Source organism: Helianthus annuus, chromosome 12 (assembly GCF_002127325.2).
Source record: "Helianthus annuus cultivar XRQ/B chromosome 12, HanXRQr2.0-SUNRISE, whole genome shotgun sequence".
Lineage (NCBI taxonomy): Eukaryota > Viridiplantae > Streptophyta > Magnoliopsida > Asterales > Asteraceae > Helianthus > Helianthus annuus.
In genome coordinates this window covers 2,747,500-2,763,473 of record NC_035444.2, presented here as the reverse complement: position 1 = coordinate 2,763,473, position 15,974 = coordinate 2,747,500, and the positions used below count along the sequence as shown (strand labels likewise).

The 15,974-nt window shown below is 36.4% G+C and overlaps 2 protein-coding genes across 2 annotated transcripts; both read right to left on the bottom strand.

The window, feature by feature from the left end:
- Nucleotides 1–1,819: 1,819 nt before the first annotated feature.
- LOC110893794 lies at nt 1,820–5,800 on the bottom strand. The gene is made up of 3 exons (XM_022140927.1): nt 5,701–5,800; nt 3,644–3,993; nt 1,820–2,499 (listed from the first exon to the last, which is right to left on the bottom strand). The coding sequence occupies exons 2-3, from the start codon at nt 3,986–3,988 to the stop codon at nt 1,909–1,911; spliced, it is 936 nt and encodes a 311-aa protein (XP_021996619.1). The 5' UTR covers nt 3,989–3,993; nt 5,701–5,800; the 3' UTR covers nt 1,820–1,908.
- A 2,477-nt stretch (nt 5,801–8,277) lies between these two features.
- LOC110893795 (proline-rich receptor-like protein kinase PERK1) lies at nt 8,278–13,454 on the bottom strand. Its single transcript, XM_022140928.2, has 7 exons — nt 12,777–13,454; nt 11,472–12,017; nt 11,183–11,269; nt 10,701–10,771; nt 9,947–10,023; nt 9,693–9,840; nt 8,278–8,888 (listed from the first exon to the last, which is right to left on the bottom strand). Exons 1-7 carry the CDS (start codon nt 13,285–13,287, stop codon nt 8,430–8,432), a joined length of 1,899 nt encoding a protein of 632 aa, XP_021996620.1. The 5' UTR covers nt 13,288–13,454; the 3' UTR covers nt 8,278–8,429.
- Between the last annotated feature and the right edge of the window lie 2,520 nt (nt 13,455–15,974).

Below are 15,974 nucleotides of genomic sequence, written 5' to 3'. Positions count from 1 at the left end.
GCCATCTGGCCACAGGCCATCTCACTTGTTAGCCCACAAAGTTTAATGTTTACCCGTTAAATAGGGCCCGAGAACATAAAACTAAATTTGCTAAATTAAATTTACTTTATATAACTTAACTAGTATTTTGACCCGTCATGCGTCGTGGCGGCGTCAAAACTTAATATAACTCGAACTTATGGCATCCCATATTGGACCTGATTCATTTCCGAATAAAATTTACGTTAAAACGTAGACCAACTGAAAACACACTTGAAAATAAGCATGAAAACGCATTATATTTGACATGACCCATTCCCAAGAAAATTTACGTCAAATGTGAACCAACTTGGATTTATAACGAAACATACTTAAAAATAAGCACGTAAGAAAATAGTGTTTTTTTTTACGTTAAAGAATGGTACCATGCAATGTAGCGGGGTTGAAACGTAAAGTAAGTCGAATTTATACCGCCTAGTGAAAACGTATTATATTTGACCTGACTCGTTTCCGAACAAAACGTAGACCAACATAAATGTACATAAAAATAAGCACGAAAATGTATTATATTTGACCCCCTTACATAAAAATAAGCACGTAAAACTTGAGGCAGTCAAAATGACATTTCACAAAGTTTTTAGAAACCTGTAGGGGTGTAAGTGACAATGCTAAAAATTGAAGGTTGAAACACAAAAATAAACTAAAAAAAACTTGTGTTTTGCATGTAAATTTAAGGAAGAAAAATAATGCAAAAATAGAGATTGTTTCTTAGGAACTATTACTAACCCACCCTCTTTTGTTATATATATAACTAAAAGTTGAATGTAAAAATTAAAATATCTGTTTTATAAATTTTGATCGTTAGATATGAACCTTTAGACTTTTTAAGTGGTTACCTAAAGTTATCAAAATAACCTTCTCTTTCATAAAGTTTAATAAGTGTCCAAATTATCCAACAAATGAGTCTAAAAATAAAGGCGATTTGCAAAATAACTCATATGTAGGATTTTAGGATCGAAAAAGTATCAGCGGCATTAGAGTTGTCGTAGCGGTTGCTTAAAGTACGGGTCTCGTCTTTCTACTGATTTTTGTAGTATGAATGTCTCATCCTTCTATGATGTGTTCCCGAGTTTCATTCAACAAAAGAAGAGATAGGAAGAGGAATTAGGAGAGAAAAGAAATGAAAGATTGATTTTATATTCGTGTTTCCGAGTCTAATAAAGAGGAAAGAAAATTAAACATTTTATGTAATCCTGAGTTGGGAGGACAAGAAAACAAAGTTAGAATTTTACTATTATACCCTTTAAAATAAAACAACTTTAACCTATGTAAATTGTGTTAAGGAAAATTATCATCTACATTCCCATTATGTAAATTGCCTTAATACATAAGTGTATTAACATAAAACATAAGCTGTTGATGAATAATTAATTAATTCATTAGTTACTTGGCAATGAAACAACAACAATTAAGTAGTATTGACTTAAGTAAACATTATGTCCAACGTCGACCCCTCGACCACCATACTCCCTGATGCGCGAAAACCAGATAGAACCCATAAACCCTCGCCCCTCGTCATATCTAAAAAAAATCAAAGACATACCAATTTTACGGTCCGGTCTAGTCAAGTTTTACAAGGTTGATTTTTGGCATAAACATCAAACAACCTCTCGCTACGGTTTGATATTTTTGAACTCGATCGACCGACCAACATAAGCACAAACAACCTTTAATAAAAGTTATCCTTTAACCAGCAATTGCTTTCAAGATCCATGAACAAAAAGTTCAATGCAGAAGAAATAAAAAAAAAATCTTAATAAATGTACCAAGTTACCAAACAAGAAAAAATTTACTAGATAATGTACTAAGTTACCAAAAATTTACCAAACAAGTATACTGAAATGTATGATGGGTTCGAGTTATACATCCTTATATCGCTTTATAACTCAAACCCATCATACATTTCAGTATACTCAACCGAATATGAACCGGACAAGTAAATACTGATCTTGCTTTAGCTTGATTCTCCACCAAATAATTGAAAGCCATCGGCATTTCATGAGGTTCCAAACCCATCGGCTCCAATTCTTTATAAATCTCGTCACCTGTATACTCCCGATGATAAACTCTTTCTAATATTTTATTACCTTCACGAATGGCAAGAGCCACATCGTCAAGGCTTTTTATAAGCTTCGAGGTAAAATCTTCAGCTTCTTGTCCAAGTTTTCTTTTTCTATTTTTAATTTTCTTTTCACTAGAAGACTGCTCGGTACAATCTACCAATTGAATATCATCATCGATATTGTATTGGCTCTCGAGAGTTACATCATTGGCAGCTAAGAAGTCTTCCATGTCTAGATTCGTATCGGCGTTAATGTTGTCGTTCTTCTGCAATTGGGCGTTTCTTTCTTTAGCGGTTACAGCGTGTGCACCGGTTGCCCTATCCTTTGAAAATAATTCTAACATCTTATTAAAGTTTGAGACTTTCTTCGTCTTCCACGCTGCAGCATCAGGCTTGGACTATTTAACAAAATCGCGATAATTAGTATCATAAACGACAGTCTAAATATTCAAAAAATAATTAAGCTTGTAAATGAACCGATCGTTGCTCGTTCGGTAGAAAGTTCGTTTATTTAATAAATAGTAAATTACTTTTTGAGTCCCTATGTTTTAGTGGTTTTAACCACTTGAGTCCAAAATCAAAAAGTTTAACGCCCTGAGTCCCTAGCAATTTATTTTATAACGTTTTGAGTCCAAATTTGTTCATTTTATAACGATTTGAGTCCAAAAAATTGGACTCAAAAGGTTAAAATTTGGACTCAAAAGGACTCAAATGGTTAAAGAAAATGCTTATAGAGACTCAGGTCGTTAAACTTTTTGCTTTTAGACTCAACTAGTTAAAACCACTAAAAAACACAGGGACTCAAAAAGTAATTTACCCTTTAATAAATGAACGAACATAAATAAAACGTTTTGTTTATTTAGTTAAATGAGCAAACATGAACACGTGTCTCGTTCGTTCACTTATGTTCGTAAACGTTCGTTTAAGTTTATTCATTAATGTTCGTGAACGTTCGCTCGCTTATGTTCATTAACTTATGTTGTTTGTTTATTCCATTCATTAATATTTTGTATTTAAGATTGTTCGGCTCGTTACAATTTAGTGTATTTTATGAAATAAACATATAACGTATTTAGGCCGAAGACATTGTTATTCATATTTAGTTTTAATTAGTGTTAGCTCGGTTATGTCCGTTCATATATGTTCGGTGACGTTCGTTCGTTCACGTTCATGCAGGGGCGAAGGATAAGAGGGGCGGGGAGGGGGCGCCCGCTCCCTCGAATTTTTCGCTCAGTAGTGTTATATATGTAGTTTTCGTATAGAAATTTGTGGGTATATACGTTTTCGCCCCCCGGTTCTATAGAATTTTTTTGGTATATACGTTTTCGCCCCCCCCCCCCAACCGAAAGCCATTGCGTTCATGAACAATTCCTTTAAACTAATAACGAACAAACATAAACGAACACGAACAAGAAAACCCCGTGCGTTTAATTGTTCGTGTTCAATTGTTTGTTCGGTAAAACTTAAACAAACGAACACAAACACGCCCCGTTCGTGTTCGTTTGATTCATATACAAGCCTAAAAATAATTAAAGCACTTACCTCTATTAATTTATCCCAGACTTCCTCCTCCGCTTCAATTAACTGAGTACTAGAATTCCATGTGAACCCACTCAACGACGTTCCGTGAAACATATCGTACCACTGCGAAAAATGCTCCTTCAAAGTTTTTAAACGATTCTTCAAATGATTTTTCGTGAAATCCATTTGAAGCTTTGTGCGCAGCTCCGCAACCATATTGTTGTATGCATGTGTAGTAAAGTTGCCATTAACCCTATTGCCGTTTTCTTGTTGCGCTATCATGGCTTGTATGAAAAAATTATCCATATTTTCCGTCCACTTTAGTTGTTCCTTCTTTCCGTTGGCTTCGTGTTTGTGTTTGCCCATGATAACTTTCTACACGGTAACATAAATAAAGTTAACATATGTACCTAAGCAGTTAAGGCGGTAAAAAATCGGATATCTGATGTGGGCCCAAGTGTGGAGGAACGGGCTATTTTGTACTTGGAGGCCCAAGACCGCGTAACAAAAGGGCCTTCACTAAAATGGCTCTAACTTGGGCTACGGGGGTCCGTTTGGGACGTGCGACCAGGCGATTCGAACGTGAGAACAAGCTCCATCTTGCTGCAAACAGCCTACGGCGGTTTGGGTCATCGTCCGGGCCAAAAAACGCTTATTTCTATTACTTATTTGCATTTTTATGTTTTTTGAACTATTTTGGGCTTTTTGTTTTAGGCCGTGTGTTTGGCCCGTTATCTTTTTTAGGCCCGTTTCGAATTTCAGTCTTTATTTATATGTTGCTAAAGCTAATGAGAAGATCAGAATTGAATTTTGAGAAAACTGTTTTTTTCACTTCAAATTCCGTGGCCTTTGGGGTTACAATTTGGGGGTTGGGGAAGAACTACACGGGTATTCATAGAATCAACGTGTAATCTTCATTTTTTTCGTTTCACGCGCTGCATCAATATCGGTCAAGGATTGATATTTGAGATATTGGTAATTGCGGTGGGATATCGGTAATTTTAATATCACGCAAAATTTATATATATAGCAATTTAACACTAACAATTCAGTATACTCTCCTACCATTAACAAACTAACCTTTTGCAACTTGCAAAACACTAAGACTTAAAACACTAACAATTGTAGCAACTATGCCACCGAACCGAATTAACCGATAACCGAGATTGACTGACTGAATTAACCGATAACCGGGAATGACCGAATTAACCGATAACTGAGATTGACAGAATTAAGTAATGGAAAAATTACAAGTTTTGTCCTTTATCTTTATACCACTTTTCAGACGGTGTCCTTTTTAACGAATGTTGACAGGCGGTGTCCTTTACTAGGTATTTTGTTGCAAGTTTAGTCCTTTACACCTAACCCAGTTAAAAAACCCTGTTAAGTGTTGGGTGTAAAGGACTAAACTTGCAACAAAATACCTAGGTAAAGGACCAAACTTGCAACAAAATACCTAGTAAAGGACACCGCCAGTCAACAATTAACAGGGTTTTTTAACTGGGTTGGTTGTAAAGGACTAAACTTGCAACAAAATACCTAGTAAAGGACACCGCCAGTCAACAATTAACAGGGTTTTTTAACTGGGTTGGGTGTAAAGGACTAAACTTGCAACAAAATACCTAGTAAAGGACACCGTCTGCCAACATTCGTTAAAAAGGACACCGCCTGAAAAGTGGTATAAAGATAAAGGACAAAACTTGTAATTTTTCCTTAAGTAATTAACCGATAACCGGACCGCCACCGAACGGAACTAACTGATAATCGGTTATGATTAAGGGTGTGCCATAACCGAACGTTAACCGATACAACCATATGCAGTGTTTCATCTCTTGTAGCGTGTGTGTTTCTCTCATAAACCGAACCAAAGCTACTTCAATTTTCAAACCCTAGTTTTAAATTTTGATTCTAATCCACATAAGCATACAATGAAATGTAATGTTAATGTTAAATTAACGTATAATTATGTTTTCTAGCCGTTCGTATCTGTTAGTTAGGCCACTTAATAACTTACCCTAATCATCATTATTCATCAAATAAAACATCAAAAATAATAAACACAACAAGAAAAACCGTACCTTGGTCGGAAAGGGGGGATCTCCGGCGACTTAGTGCGGTGGTGGGAAACTGGGAATTCTGGCTCCGGTAGCAGTTGTCTCGTCGCTGATTGTTGAATGGGAAAAACCGCAAGTTTTATCGGAATGGGTTGGGCTAATGGGCTTGGACAATGAAAATTGATAATCGGTATGGGCTTCTTAGCTATAATTTAGATAAATAATAATAATAATAATAATAATAATAATAATAATAATATAAATATAAATCTAACTTATAATAAAAGAATCCAAATAATGCCACATGGCATTCCCTCCTTCAATCTCATAAATTTTATTTATATTTGTTTAATAAATTTCTTTTAATATTAATATTAATTATTAATTAAGAACCAATATATAGATATCACTTATTTTTATCTTTATCTTTATCTAAAATTAATAAATAACTTCAATTTTGCAATTTAGACCATTTGTTTTTTATTTTTAACCAAAAGTTTTTCATCTTTTGCAATTTAATCCTAACTCTTTTTTTATTTTCAATTTTGGTCCACCATACTTTTCATCTTTCCTAAGTTTTTCATTTCGTTCTAAATTTTGTGAGTTAACGCACCGCAACGTGCGTGTGGGGTTCAACATTTTTTCGTATGTTTTTTTCCCGTTTGACTGGCCTGTTGTGTCACATCTATTTTTTTGCGTTTGACAAGTTCGTCCTTCACGCGGGTTCTGGATGGACTTAATTATTTTTTTCTATATTTTACGTTTCGGTTTAATTTCTCAGCAATGAGCGTGCGTGATTCAGAGATTTTACATCTGCTTTTCATTCGGCGTTATTTTTTTTCCCGTTTTTACTTATTTTGTTTTTACGAGCTTTTCCGGTGTTGGTGGTCGCTGACAATGGTATAATATTGCTACTACTTAACATAGTTTTATGATAAACACTGCAACGCAGGGGCTTAATACTAGTATAAATTATAGAAGCTTAGGAATAGTGTTTTTGCCACGTGACAGAACACTGTTAGTTGCTTTATTTTTTCTATACATCGGACATGTGTAATGTATATATAGGTTTTGATCTGGTAGTATGATGATGTGTTTGTGGCTTTGGTGTAGTGGTTAGCGTTTTGTTGTTATAAGGAATGGGCGCCGGTTCGAATCCAAATCCGTCTGGTGTTCTTTTTTCTTTCCTTTTTTTGGGGACACGACACGTGCGTGGCATATTTTAGGGTACACCGCGTTGCTTCCAGTGTATTTCTTCTGTTTATATAAACTAACTAGTTTTTATATTTTTTTTTTTATAAATTTTCATTATAGTTTTTCTTATAGGACGGTTTCAAAAGTTTTAAAGGGGGGGGGGGATACATAGGATATAGTTTCAATTTTAGGATTATGGTTGGGATTTTCGATGTCTAACTGTATATAACATTAAAAAAAATAAAGGTGTGTGTCCATCACATCCGGACCCCATCGTGGGTCTGGCCCAGGGTTGGTAATTTAGGAATTTCTAGGGAGTTAGAATTTTATACAAATCCTTTCTTTCCAAATCCCTCCAATTTGGAATTTAAGAGTTATGCTTAATTTTTCCATCTCTTTACCGTCTTCTCTCCCTTTCTTTCTTAAAAAAGAACTTCGAAACACGAATTTTTCCCTATCCTCTCAATTCCTTTCTCTTACCTCTTTAAATGAGCCTCCGGAACACAGCGCTAGCGTTGTAGCATATATAGTTATTTTTTCGACACGATAACAAGGTTGATTAGTAACACACATCTTTGAGACTCCCGCATGTTTTTATATGCATCGACATAACCCTTGATCTCTATTTATTGTATTTATTATGGGACCAATTTGTTTATATTTTTGTGATAAACTTGCATGTCTCTATCATCTTTTGTTGTATAACCACATTTCTTTCTTCTCATCATCTTTTATTGTATTGTTGTGACCGTTAGGTTTAATAAAACAAGATTTCATTTATTATAGACACCAACTGATATTAAAAATAGTAGCTTTCAAACTTCAAAGTCTTGTAACAGGACCCACAAAATGTAACCGTTTACATGACAGTTACATTACCATGTAACAAACATTTTTTTTTTTCAATTGTACGGGCCAAAAGACCTACTACCCCACAGGGCAAGACAAGCTCTTAAACCCTGCCGAGGCCCAACTCCATACTGAAATCCCAATATGTACACAGCAAAATGTAACCGTTTACATGACAGTTACATTACCATGTAACAAACATTTTTTTTTTTCAATTGTACGGGCCAAAAGACCCACTACCCCACAGGGCAAGACAAGCTCTTAAACCCTGCCCAGGCCCAACTCCATACTGAAATCCCAATATGTACATAGCAAAATGTAACCGTTTACATGACAGTTACATTACCATGTAACAAACATTTTTTTTTTCAATTGTACGGGCCAAAAGACCCACTACCCCACAAAGCAAGACAAGCTCTTAAACCCTGCCCAGGCCCAACTCCATACTGAAATCCCAATATGTACACAGCAGGAGTCAAACCTGGGACCTCCTCAGTAGAGAAACCTTACGGAAAACATTTGGAAGTTAATACTTAATAGTTAATACAGCCCCAGATAAGACCTTCCTTAAAATAATCAAATAAAAGAATTTCTGTTATATAAAACAAAATGTAACATTTAAATACAATCAAACTCACATAAAATCATACTTTGAATATCATCAGATTAGCAAGAAACTTTATACACAACTCGGGTTTTAACTTTTCGGATCAGAACCCGTCACTGAAGCCCGGTCCGTCTCTTTTATACTTGTTCATTTCCATTTCATGGGTGTCCTGCGCTTCACCACTCGATCCAGATGGATACAACCCGTATTCACTTGTGGGTCGGCTATATTCACTGGTTGCGTATTCTTGCGTGCCTAACGCCATTTTCCGGAACTTAACCATATCTGCGTTGTACTGGGCTGTGTCGTAGTCTGAGCTCCCGTAAGACGAGCTATGGCCCGGGCGGGTCCCGTCGTTTAGGTCCGAGAGTGAGACGTCGCCTTCCAAGGCCCGAACTACTTGACTCATCTTGGGCCGACGGCGGGCTGAGTGGCGGACACAGGCCGCGGCACAAGAAATCATACGGGCCATTTCGTTGTGGTTGTATTCTTTTTGTAGACGTGAGTCGACTATGGAGTCGAAGTTTCCGTCATCCATAGCTCGTGTAAGCAACGGTCTTGCCTGTATTTGATTTATGTTAGGATTATAAAATTATACTAAACCTAGGGGTGTGAATTTGTGACACGACCTGAAAACACGACACAAACCTAACACGAAATTCGCGGGTTTGGGTTTAGTCTAAACGGGTCAGGTTCTAGTCAAACTGGTCACATTGGCGGGTTGACCCATTTAACCCATTTATATTATATTTATTTACAGTATGTTTTATGTCATAAATTAAATTGGGTGTTTTATGCCATAATTTTAACTTAAAAAGAGAAATTAGCATAAGATTTTATAATTTAAATGTAATTGTATTGTATAAACTTGTGTTTTTTTTGTAATAAGTTCTAATTTTCATATATTAATTTGCAGAAGAAAATTTAAAAATAAAAAAAAATCGGGTTGAACGGGTCGTGTTCGGGTCAACCTGCGAATCGGGTTGTGTTTGGGTTCGTCTAAAATTTTCAGGTTCGGGTTGTGTTTGGGTTCGTCTAAAATTTTCAGGTTCGAATCGGGTTGAACCCGCCAACCCGCGAACACGACCCATTTTGAACCCAGGGGCGGTTCTTAGAAGGGTTATGGCAGGGCCACGGCCCGGGCAAGTTTTTCGGCCGTAGTGCTAATTTTCCACATTTCGATCGAAATTTTTTATATATACTATGTTTGGCCCGGGCTTGCCCGGACTTTTTTTAGTGCCCGTGTCTTTCGGCCCTGGCACGTTCAACGGGCAAGATCCGCCACTGTTTGAACCCCTAGTCTAAACCCATGAATCCCCGAAAAAGGTGACCGAAAAAAAATACGTTTGTAAGTAAGTGAACTTACCCAGTCTACTAAACTATCATCCACATAAGTTTGGGCTGAATCAACGGGCCTGCGGCCCGTGATCAATTCCAAAAGCATGACTCCAAACGAGAAAACGTCTGATTTGTCTGTCAGTTTTCCTGAAGATGCATACTCTGGAGCTAGATACCTAAAATACATAGTGGATTTGTACGAAAAAACATGTCATGAGGTCTCCGAGAAACTGAATCTTATACGTATAAAAGTCGAAAAGAAAAAAAAAATATAAACGTTACCCAAAAGTTCCCATAACTCGCGTTGAGACATGAGTAGCAACATCGGAAGTGATCTTGGCAAGCCCAAAATCAGCAACCTGCAAATTTAATTGAGGTCAGCATCCGCAAACAACAAAGCGATAATTGACATCTCAAGTTTAGGTTGGGTAACGGGTCAAAATGTATTTTTATAATGGGTCGGGTCGGGTTGCTACTGCAAACACTTTCTGTACGTTCTTTTTATATAAATAAGAGTAAACTTCCGTTTTGCTCCCTGTGGTTTGGTAACTTTAACGGTTTTGCTCCAAACCTTTAAAAATAGCCATTTTACTCCCTGATGTTTCGGTTTTTTTGCCAGTTTGCTCCCCGCCTCTAACTCCATCCAAATTGTTTGTTTTTCCATTTTGCTCCCCGCAGGGAGCAAACTGGCAACAAAACCAAAACATCAGGGAGTAAAATGGCTATTTTTAAAGGTTTGGGGCAAAACCGTTAAAGTGACCAAACCACAGGGAGCAAAACGGAAGTCTACTCTATAAATAATGTGTTGATTATGATTACGAAAAACAATATTATTCCAATAATATAAATCTTTGAATAAAAATAAGTTCTGGTGACTTTCAATGTGTGTGACGCATTCGACCCATTTCAACAGTCCCCTTTTCTGATTTTGGCCCATTTGACCCGTGGTTTGAGATAAAACACAGGCTAAGTCAACCCATTCGTGCGTAAATGGGTTGAAATAGCCACCTTTACAATAAGAATGATAATAAGCTACCTTTGCTTCGAAGTTGAAATCAAGAAGAATATTAGCCGCTTTAATATCGCGATGAATAATCTTAGGATGACCTGCGAACGATAAAAAATGTTGAGGACTACTGAATTATCATATTATTTTTTATTTTATTTTTTTTATTTATTACTAAATACTAAAACCCTTTTTCTTTTGTAGTGAAAGTTAGACAAACAAATGGGTTTTAGCGTGTGACGGTACGAAGTGACCAAAGTAACGTGCGTGATTATGTATATAACATGCGTAATTAGGGTTAAACCAACCTATGCGTAATTTGAGTTTTAACCATGCATAATTTTTATGCTTCATGGCATGCGAGATTTGAATTTTATAACGTGCGTAATTATGTAGATAACATGCGTAATTTCGAAATGTGGACTTCGTACGCTTCGCACGTTAAGGGGATATTGTACGATAAGTCGATAACCCACCCCTTCTTTTGTATTTCAAAGATATAATGAACTTACAGTCCTCATGGAGATAAGCTAGTCCCTTTGCAGCTCCAAGTGCAATTCTCAATCTTGTAGGGAACTCCATTACAGGGCGGTTCTTTCCTGAAATCGTTTTTATTCAAAGATTTAGATTATGATCTTGATATATCGTTATACTTAAGTGTTTTATGCATTTCTTATTAGCTTATTATTCTTCACCCTTTTCTTCATCCAAACACTCGAAAATGCTTATACCCTTATAGAAACCGCAATAAACAAGCCCTAAACGCCCCCCTAATTCATGATTCCGAAAGTGAAAACTTACCATGCAAATGGAACTCCAATGTGTTATTCGGAACAAACTCATAAACAAGCAATCTTTGAGCACCAGTCATACAATATCCAACTAAAGAAACAAGATGTTTATGATGAACTCGACTAATAATCTCGACTTCCGCCTGGAACTCACGCTCGCCCTGTCCACTACCCGTTTTCAACTGCTTAACCGCCACTTCTTTTCCGTTCGGAAGCACACCCCTATGTACATATCCAAACCCGCCTTGACCAAGAAGATTAGCTTCTGAAAATCCATCCGTTGCCATTGCTAACTCTTCGTAAGTGAATGTACTCTTTGAAAACCCTAGTGACAACCCGGGTGAAGGCGGTGGAAGTGAGTTTGAACCGCCGGAATAATTTGAACCCCCCGAACCTCCACTGTTGCTGATATACGGCTGCGGTGGCGGTGGCTGTGGTGGCCGGGAAGCCACTGGTGGTGGGGGATTAGGTTGTGGTGGTGGCATTGTTATATGATGGTCAGTGGGTGGTGGTGCATTTTGCTGCCATTGTTGTGGTGGACCGCCATAAGAATCCACTGTAATGTGTGAACACCCAAATTCAAGATAATTGATAAAAATATTACATAAATAAATATAAAGATACATGAAACACAAAAAATTATAAAATTTACAACATGGGTTGTGAAAAAGATTCAATAAATAAAAATAAAGATTCACAAAACACAAAGATTTATAAAATTTATAAAATTTAAAACATGGGTTGGGAAAAAGATTGTACAAATAAACATAAAAATTCATAAAACACAAGAAAATATATAATTGAGAACATGGGTAATGAAAAATATTCAATATTTAAACATAAAGATACATGAAATACAAAAATTTATAAAATTGAGAACATGGGTTGTGAAAACATAATTAGATGTTTAAACAAAAAGATTCATAAAACACAAAAATTTACAAAATTCGAACTTGGGTTGTGAAAAACAATTAGATATTTAAACAAAAAGATTCACAAAACACAAAAATTTACAAAATTTAGAAATTGGGTTGTGAAAAAGATTAGATATTTAAACAAAAAGATTCATAAAACACAAAAATTTACAAAATTTAGAACATGGATCATTCATAAAACACAAAAATTTACAAAATTTAGAACAAGGGTCATGATTCATGAAAAAAATATCAATAGATAAACAAAAAGATACATGAATAACAGAAAATTACAAAATTTAAAACATGGGTTATGTAAAAGATTCAATATTTAAACATAAAGATTCATAAAACATAAAAAAATACAAAATTTAGAACATGGGTTATGAAAAAGTACCAACCTTTAGGCGGTGGTGGAACATAATAACCGGCCGGAGCTTGAGTTCTTTTTCTCCTCTTTTTACAGCAAATAAACAAAACACTCAACACAACAAGAATCAAAACCCCACCAACTGCAATCCCAACAACAACCCCAGTTGAAATTCCGGGAGAATTATCCGATGAATCGGCCGGAGGACTAGTGGAGCCACCTCTAGGTGCCGCCGGAGACGGCGGAGACCGGCCGGGAGGGGACGGCGGGCTGTTTCTTGGAGTAGGTGGCGTCGGCGGCGAAGGGGATCCAGTGGACGGAGGTGGGGCGGTGGTTGTGGGTGGCGCCGGAGGGGAGGTTGCCGGAGATGGAGTGTCCGGCGGCGGCGGAGATGCGGCGGGAGGGATAGGGGGTGGTGGAGAGGAGTCCGCCGGTGGGGTGGTTGGTGGTGGTGTTGTGGCGGCGGGCGGTGGTGTGGTGGTGTTGGCCGGTGGTGGTGGTGATGTGGGTGCCGGAGATGTGACCGGCGGTGGAGATGACATAATTAAAGATTAATGGATACAAGATTTGTCACTAAAATGTTATGAATATGTGTGAGAAATTGGGAATTATCTTAGTGGGAGTTTTTTTTTTGTTTATTTTGTAAATAAAAGATAAAATTGAGAAAGTGAATTTGGAGCATATGGGATTGTTCCACATGGGGGAATGGATCGAATGCAATACAAAGTTGTAAACCAGGATGTAGAGAGAAAGATGATGGCCCACACTCGGTTTTTTGATTTTTGGATGATTATATTATTTAAAAAATATATTATTATTAGCTTGTTAACAGATTTATTATATTTTTATCTTTTTGCAATAATTAAGTTGGTGAAACGTTTATGGTCCATCAATGTACGTTTACTCGGTTTCAACTGCACTAATTATTTTCTTTTTGAACGGTAAGGATTGATATGTCAATCACTCTGATATCGGGCGATGGGGTCAGAGTCGACTACTAGACCGCCGCCAGCCCCTTGGTTCTCCTAGATACGCGGAAACCCAATCTCCACCTGTCCGAAGATACGACAATGAAATAATCGGTAAAACCTCGTCTCTATCCACGACGAACCGATGCCACCCATATTCGCCTTTCACCTGGATGCCACAGAAAATAATGAGGAGAGTGGAAGTCGAATATGGGTTACAAGGAACACAAGTTTTTTCCCCCAACCACTACACCACCACCTCATTGGGAACTGCACTAATTATATCTTAAAACTATGAGTTTAATAATATACAATTTAATATATTTTCATTTGAAAAAAAAATCTCACTATTTTAAAAAACGCCTTATCATTCCGCACCTTTCATATCAACCAGCATGAGATAAGAATAACCGATTTAATCATTCTACTATGAACATCATTTGAATGAATGAATCTATGAATATCCAACAGGTCACGAGTCGAGAATGCAAACCCATGGGGAATCTATCGTATTCGTTAAAAACCGTAAATGTTGTAGTTAAGCGATTGTGAGAATCTATCATATTCGTTACAAAATCTCACTGTTAATAAAATCAACCCAAAAATGTCAGCTATAGTTACACTTGTTACATACATAGAATAGAAGTACATAGTTAGGTTTTCTAATTGATGTAAAACATTTCAAACTTTGATCGTTTTATATGAAAATTTATATAAACTTATAAAATTTTGACCCCTTTTATAGATAACAAATTAGTATTTTTAGTTTTTCTTCAAGTACGTGTATTTTGACAATTTCAAAGAGATATTTCTGTATAAAGAAAACGAGTGAGTTGTATATTTACATATTTGAGGAAAGAAAAAACAAAGAAAACACGGGAACGTTGGTCGTTGGTTTGGCTTCATTCGAGCGGCAGGGTGTTGCTCCATTTGGCATCGTTGGCAGGCAGCCTGTTTGGTCACTTCTCTTTTCAATTCACATGCAACATCCATATATTTTATTTACACATTAGCCGACAAAACACTATCTTATCCCATCTATACGAATGCTCTTGAATTTAAATCTTGTACACACAAAAGTTGTTCAACTACCAAAACTATATCTCTGCTTCAACCATCACTATTAGGGTATCACACTCCCTAAATTAGAGAGCCCTGGTATCTCACTTCGGTCAGACTATGTTGTCTTAACCGGGCTCACGCTGGCTTAAGAGTTTGGCTTGGGTATTCCCCGGGAAACTATACTGTCAACTGCCACTTGACAACCGTTGTGCCACCACAAGAGCTGAACATTCTCTGACGTAACACATGGTGGGACGAAAACCAAGGTAGGCTCAGGATAGAACATGACACCTTTGCAAGAAAGCTAGGCTCTATCCATCATTGCCTAATCCATCAAAGTGAGACAAGTGGGTATTGATATATCATAATTATTCAATTTACAAATGCTTAAAACCTTATTAATTATTTGTATTTTTAACAACAAATGAACATCATGACATTATAAGAAAAAGAAAACCTATTCAGGTCCCAATTATGAATTGACACTCAAACCAAATATAAAAGTAGAAGAAAAAAATTCATGAATAACTCTCACGTTCTATTAATCATAAATAACTTAAGATTGATTATATTTCTCTAGTCTAACTTGCTAGACAAATAATCCTAATTCAAACATAACTAGTTTAATACCCGTCCGTTGGACGGCTTACGCTAACAGTGTAACAAACAAAGATAATGTATATTGAGGGTGTTCAGCAACGCTTTTCCTTTTCTTCTTTTCCATATCCTTTTTTGAAAAGGTTGCAACCATCTAACTTTTTCTTTTCTTCTTTGCAAACCACTAAACCTCGTTCTCAAAACACATTATCCAAAAACTATAAAAATGACCTATTAACTTTTAAGAGGTCAAAAACTTAAAAGGAGCTCAAAATAAGCAATCTCAAACACCCACATTAAGTGGACACAAATCTAAACAACATTATAAACAAAAGCACCATTTTTAACTTATAAAAGGAAAACGAACGTGAACAGTGTACAACCACACAACAATATAAAATAAAAATGACAGAGTGGCAAAACATGAAATGGTGTCATTTTAATAAGTTTAGTATATTCACTAATTACGATCTTGAAGTCACCAAAAACCAAGATGTGCCTTTCATGTTTTGGCCACTCTTTGTATTCGAAGTTTTCAATTTGGAAACGGCTTAATACAAACATGTTGCCAACCAAATTCATGTCATCGTAAAAGTGAATTA